We start from the raw sequence: 7,165 nt of genomic DNA on the forward strand, positions 1-7,165 counted from the left end.
GTCCCCCGTACCCGACATGATGCATTCCTTTAAGACATGTATATTTCTATAAATTATTTTATCCTTTTCCTTTTCTTAGAGTCTCATACTTTTGCATTATTCGTGACCTCTCCAAAGAGTCATTATTGGGCATCACAATTAATGTGATTGGCACCATTCAAACTTTGAAGAGAAATTTTGTCCCCCGATACCCTCCTAGGTCTAGGGTTGCATTCATATAGTACGTCCAAATGTGATAAATGCTTTGGTTAAAACAAGAAAATCTTTGACTAAATCGCGCAACTAGCCTTGGCTAGGTCGAAGGGGTGCCTTGGATTTTTATCCTTGCCTTCCCCTTCGTCAAATGTGACTCCCGAACCTTTTCTTTGATTTTCGTAGACTAGGAGTCGTTTAAAAGGGGTTTTTTCTACTTTTTCCTTTGAAAACTCATTTTTGGTGACTTGGTACACCTTAACTCAATACCAAGTGGCGACTCCGATTTTTATTTCAAAAACCCTTTTTAAACTATATTTTGGGTCAAATCGTCGCATTTTCAAGTCCCATTTAGACCCGTACTCTTTATTCATTTTTCAAATCAAAAATTCACTTTTTTAAACCATTTATTTATTTTTCTTGTAAAAAATGGGGCGCGACATGGATATTACCATGCCACACGCCAAATACACACGGTAGCAGTACAAAGACAAAACAAGAAAATAACACGACAAGCTGTTTCACACTTAGTTAACATAGCCCCCGTCCGATCTCTCACGTCACTTTCGATTTGAACTAAACGTCCATTCACCTCTTGTACTTATTCTAGTCAAACAAAGCCAGTTAATGTTCCCAAACTGCAAGTCTTAAGCACTTAGTACCGCTTCAACTTTGGAGTACTCGGGTACGAGAATCCGAAATAAGATAATTCACATCTCGAGCTAGCCAGTCCCAAGAGTAAACTATCTACAATCGAGATTCCTACCTGACGTACCTATCAATTGTCCTCAAATACCGGGAGAAATATTTAAGGCCTATAACAATTCATGACTCCATAGCTTAAGCTCAACGAGCACTTAATCCTTCACTCCGCGCAGAGACCATGCGAAGCAGGCTTTGATACCAACTGTGACAGCCCCACCTCCCCCTAAGGCGAACCAAAGGGTTCGGCGGACCGCCTGTCCAGCTCTCGCCGGGACTCAGTCGTTCACTTCAACCCACAAACAAAATCAGAATAAACCCACAAGAATAAATATAACAACGATCCAAAACTTAAAGCAAAACTTATGTACATTACTATCTCAAAAGGGAGTATAAACATCGAATATACAAAGGTTCTCAATTCACCACACATCCAGCCCGTGCCAAGCACTAGGGCGAGAACCATTACAAAATCAAAGAACTAGACTAGGCTAGTCTATACAGAGCTCTCATCCTGCTCGCCGTCCCCAGTTAAGGAAAACAAAACTAAAGAAATGAGCTAAAAGTTCAGCGAGGTTCCGAACACATAATCAAACAATCAATCCAATACATTAATTATAGAGTATCAATAGTTCAAGAAACATTTACAATGGAAAGCGATAATAACACATTCATTAAAAGGATACGGGCTCATAATGAGCCATTCGTTCGTTCGTTCGTTCATTCTCCTGTCATTCCCCTTATTTCTTCAATTATTTGAAAATGCATTTTGATAAGTAAAATCCTTCATTTCATTCATTGCCACTCGTTCATTCATTTCATTTCACCCCCTTCCGGATGTTGGCCAGACTCCACCCGATAACAAGGTAATACTCGAGTATACCAAACGGTCACCCAGGGTCACTAAATTGCCCGATCGAGTCCGCTTCTGGCTCGAGTAGATCAGTAACGAAGGGCAGGGTCCAGTTCAGCCAATGGCTTACATTCATGCACATATAATCATTGAATCATTGAAAATTTCACATTCATTTAGGTCGAGTGCGATAAAGTACACACTCGCGTAGAAAACTCGTTTTTAGCAATCATAGAAAGCATTTAACATTCAAACATTCAATCAAATATCCATAACATGGAACAAGGCATATAGTCAAGGGTAACATAACAACAAGGAACACTCACCTATTTAAGTAAAATAACGTCCAAAGTTTTCTTCCGGATAATACTCTCAATCACCAAGGAACCCTAATAATCAAACGAACACATTATGCTTCAACTATCAAAGATGTAAGTGGGTCAAAGACAAGTCGAATACGTACTAGTACAAAGTATAAATATGGTTTTGGTAGTGAAAAGAGTACATTGAAACCAAAGGACATAAGTAAAATATTTGTAAAACTTAGACGCACTTGTAAAACTTTAAAATCGCTATTTGAGTCGAAATGACAAAGAAAACGTAAATACCCAAGATGATTCACGTGGTATTCGCTCTCAAGCCTTACTCAAGTCGCACGTATATCGACCTAGTTTTCGAGCGTAAATTTGGGTAGCACGTCCTTTGTATTTACCTATTTTCCCGCCATCTAAGGCGTCATTCTTTTCCTCAATCAAATCCAAAGTCATATCCAAAATCATCTCATTTCAATAGCCATTCCATAGGCTCTAAGTCATACAAGTATAAAATCAAGTTAGGAGCATGTGCGGAAATGAAGGTTGAGTCAAGAAACAAAAGACAGATTTGACGTTATTTTGCGTAACGGACATAACTGAAGCTACGCTTATCGGATTGGGGTGAAATTTTTAAAGTTTTGAAGCTAAGACAAAGGCCTACAACTTTGATGAAGGCCACTCAGTCCAGTTTGTAGTGTATCTAAGTCAAAATCTCAAATAACAGAACCAGAATCTCACATTAGGGCTTGATAACCGCCTTATGTGTAAATGACAATAACTCAGGCTACCGAAGTCCAAACGAGGTGATTCTAAGGGCGTTGGAAAGTTAAGACATAGCACTACAACTTTCATGTTTTGGCCAAAGGCTAATTCAGTACACATCAGGGTGAACAGACATGGTTAGTGTTGTGAAATATCAAAATTGTCCACTGGACTAAACCTATGAGAGTCAGGGGTATTTTTGTCTTTTCATAGGCTACGTTGCTCCGATTGAGGTTAAATATTGGAGGAAACTATAAGACATCATTCTCTACAACTTTCATGTTTTATACTAAGCCTAATTCGGCCTCTAACATCACGAACTGGAACCGGGTAGAACTGAAGCTTGAATTTCCAGAAATCTGGCCTTTTGTTATAGTCAAACTATAATTCACATTTTTACCTTAAAATTACCACTACTTTCTTCTTTACAAGATTATATACCATATATAGACACCATATAACACCTAACCCACAAGAAATATGAGTGAATAAATCAAAACCCTAACTCAATATTCCTCCCTCCAATCATCAAAATCATTTAAAACAAGCATCAGAAGCACAACTCTAACATTAATACCCAACTTAATCATGATTAATGGGGAAAGAAAGAGTGATCGGCCATTATACCTCAAGACAAGACCTTGGAAGAGTGATCCTCCACTACTCCTTGAAATTTTTGGTTCCTTAAACTTCCCAAGCTTCCAAACTAATGATTAATCGGTTTAATTTTTCTTGTTCTCACTAAATCAAGCAAACGCAAGATGCAATTGAAGTTTTCTTTCCTCTTGGTTTTCCTCAAGGCTCACGGCCCTCTCTCTCTATTTTCTATGAGTTTTTGCTTTGTTTTCCATCTCATTTACTAACATCCTAGATATTTAAGCTAAGGTCAAAGGTCACTTTTCCTCCACCAATCAAATTTAAGCTTAGGAAGACCTTAGAAGCTTCAAGGTTACTAATATCTTACTTTGCTAAGTCTCACACTATGGCCCCAATAACTTTTCATCTTTGCAATTAATTCCATAGTTCACCAACAAGTTGTAACAAAAAAAATGTTGCGTGCATCGCACTAGCAGGCCCCTACATCGATAATGCGTTTCAAATTTAACGTACACTAACTCATACTAGGAAAATGAATTTAAAACTGTACTTGCTTGTATAAAAATGCATAGAAATTTTAATATTTTCAAGGAAAGTATAAAATGTAGGCAAAGGAATAAATTAATGCTGAGAAAATGTGAAAATTTTTGGGTTCTCACAAGGCATAAGAGAAGGATTCAGAGGTGCAAAAGTGGTTGGAAAAAGTTAAAAAGGGGGAAAAGTCTGATTTTAATTTGGGAGTAAATGGTGTACTAAGATTTCGGAATTGCATAGTAGTACCAAATGATGAAGGGATAAAAAGGAAAATTTTGGAGGAACCTCATCGTTCTAAGTATACGGTACATTCTGAAGGAAATAAAATGTACCAAAACTTGAAGAGCCTGTATTGGTGGGAGAATATGAAGAAGGAAATTGCTCGATTTGTCCAAACTTGTTTGATTTGCCAGTAGATTAAAACCGAGCATCAGAAACCATCTAGCTTATTGCAACCTTTGGAGATACCCGAGTGAAAGTGAAAAAATATCACCGTGGACTTTTTATCTGGATTACCAAGGACACAAAGATGTCAAGACGCCATTTGGGTGATAGTGGATAGACTGACTAAGTCTGCTCATTTTCTGCCGATTAGTATGAAGTCCTCCTTGGAGAAATTAGCTAAACTATATTTGGATGAGATTATAAGGCTACATGGGATACCAGTAGGCATTGTGTCTGATCGTGACCCTCGGTTTGTTTCTCCATTATGGCAGAAGATGCAAGAAATGCTAGGAACTAAATTGAGTTTTAGCACTACCTACCACCCCCAGACGGATGGACAATCAGAGAGGACAATTCAGACCCTTGAGAACATGTTGAGAACCTGTATTTTGGATTTTGGAAAGAGTTGGAGTAAGTACTTGATATTAGTGGAATTTACTTACAATAATAGTTTCCATTCATCCATTCAAATGGCTCCTTATGAGGCTCTTTATGGTCAGAAGTGTAGATTTTCAATTTGTTGGGATGAAATAGGTGAAAAAAAAATCTTAGACCCAACTGCAGTGCCATAGGTTGAGGAGGCGTATGAAAAGGTGAAGTTAATACGCCAAAAGATTCAAACAGCTCAGAGTCGTCAAAAGAATTATGCAGATAACTGGAAGAAGGATTTGGAGTTTGTGGTTGGAGATCAAGTCTTTCTTAAGATCACTTCTCTAAAAGCAAATTTGATGGCAGGGAGAGGAAAGAAGTTGCAACCAAGATTTATAGGACCTTATAAGATTCTCCAACACATGGGGAACGTGGCCTATAAGTTGGAACTGCTACCAAGTTTGTCTCGAATTCATAACGTTTTTCATGTGTCTATACTCAAGAAGTATCACCTAGATCCTTCCCATATACTGCAACCAGAAAATATTGAGATTGACGAGGCACTGACTTATGAGAAGAAACCAGTGAAGCTTTTCGATCGTAAGGTGAAAGAACTGAGGAATAAGCAAATCCCTTTGGTAAAAGTTCTATGAAGGAATCACGGGATAGAGGAAGCAACTTCGGAGGTTGAAGAAGAGATTCAAGAGAAATATCCAAACCTATTTCTAAATTAAGGTATGAATTTCGTGGACGAAATTCTTTTAACGGGGGAGGATGTGAGAACTCATATTTTGTTTTATTTTAGTCTATTTTATAGTTATTTTGCTTTAGTGTTATTTAATTTTCACTATTATGCATGAATTTTTCCTAAATTAACCTTTTACCGCGCGCGCGTCGAAAGTTTCTTGAAAGTCGCACCGGCCCGACTAATTGGAGGTTTGAGAATTTAGTACTAGATTAGTAAGTATAAGTAATTGCAATGTTAAAGGAATTACCTTGGAAGATTAGTGTATAAGTGTAGCAAACAAGAGAGAAAGTGGTAGTGCAATACACTATTAATCCACTATTGAAAGTTGACTTTTTGCACAAAACTTATGGTTACTTTTCCTTCATTCTTCCTCCACAAGAATCAAAACACAAACACTCCCTCACTCTCTCTCATTTTCGGCTGAACCAAAGGAAAGAAAAGGGGAAGAGAAAACTTCATCTTCTAGCTTCAAACTTGCTTGAAATCAGCATCCAAACCACACAACTCTTGGAATTTGGCTCTAGTTAGAAGGAAGGTGTAAGCTTGTGGTGTTTTTTGGAGAAAGTGTTTGTGAAAATCTTACCTTCATCTAGGGTTCAAGGAGCTTGAAAGGTAACCACATTATCCTCCTTTACTCTTCAAATTTTACTAAGATTAGAGGTTGTATTTCATGGGTTTGAAACCCTAATCAAGAATCTAGACTAGTAAACTTGAGGAAGACTTTTATTTCTTACTTTACATCTAGGCTAGTGGTCTTGAGGTGGCTTTTGGTAGCTGACTTGAGGTCATTGCTTGATTGTTGTTGTTTGTGTGATAAATGACTCGATTTTGGCTTGATAAGAGGAGAGGAAATTGGAAGAAACTTGTGAGGAGAGCTGGCCGAAAATTGCTGCTTGTTGCCTTGCTTGAATTTTGAATTTTTGTTGCTTATATGGCTACTAAAATGCTATTATATATTGTGTTATGTGTGTGAAAATTGTCTTTCGAAAATCATTTCAATTGGTTGTATAAAACTTGGGTTTTGAAGAAAGGAACAAATCCGGGAATTTGCTGTCATGGCAGACGACCAAGGGCACTTTGTATGACCATAAATCTTTGTACTAAAGTTAAAATTGAGTGCCGTTTGCGGCATTTGAAACTAGACACCAAGAGCTTTCAAATGGTATAAGATTCCCCTACTGGTTCGTTTTGAGTGAGCCGTAGCAAATCGGCAAAATGGACTGACCTATTTTACCTGTTTGTCCGAGAGAAAATGGAAAATTGTATCTTGTGGCTCAATTTCATCTCACTTGTGAAAAGAATTTTAAAGTGATGTCTTCTGATGAATTGTAGCATTTGGAATCTAGTTTCTAACGCCGTAAACCATTCTCAATTTGGACTTGTGTAGAGTTAGATATGATATGATTTCAAAACTGCGTCAAAGCTGGAAACTGGAAAATTGTAGGTTGTGAAACCCAGCCATCTTCAAACTGTTGCATTTTGCTGTTCAAAAACCCAAATTTAGTTCCGGTTCTTGTGTTAACTTGACTTGAAACTCTTATTGTGTTGTAAATTTCAAAGGTTAATTTCATACCTGTGACTTTTGTCGAATTTTCAAATTTTGCTGAAAAACAAGAACTGGTTTTGCCCTGTATTCATGAAACAGTAATT

The 7,165-nt window shown here is 37.6% G+C and overlaps 1 protein-coding gene across 1 annotated transcript; it reads left to right on the plus strand.

Moving 5' to 3' along the window:
- Positions 1 to 4,550: 4,550 nt before the first annotated feature.
- On the plus strand, positions 4,551 to 5,420 carry LOC113771319. The gene is made up of 2 exons (XM_027315913.1): positions 4,551 to 4,809; positions 5,134 to 5,420. Exons 1-2 carry the CDS (start codon positions 4,551 to 4,553, stop codon positions 5,418 to 5,420), a joined length of 546 nt encoding a protein of 181 aa, XP_027171714.1.
- The last annotated feature ends 1,745 nt before the right edge of the window (positions 5,421 to 7,165 follow it).

The sequence above is a fragment of the Coffea eugenioides genome, chromosome 5 (genome assembly GCF_003713205.1).
Source record: "Coffea eugenioides isolate CCC68of chromosome 5, Ceug_1.0, whole genome shotgun sequence".
In the NCBI taxonomy this organism is placed as follows: Eukaryota; Viridiplantae; Streptophyta; class Magnoliopsida; order Gentianales; family Rubiaceae; genus Coffea; species Coffea eugenioides.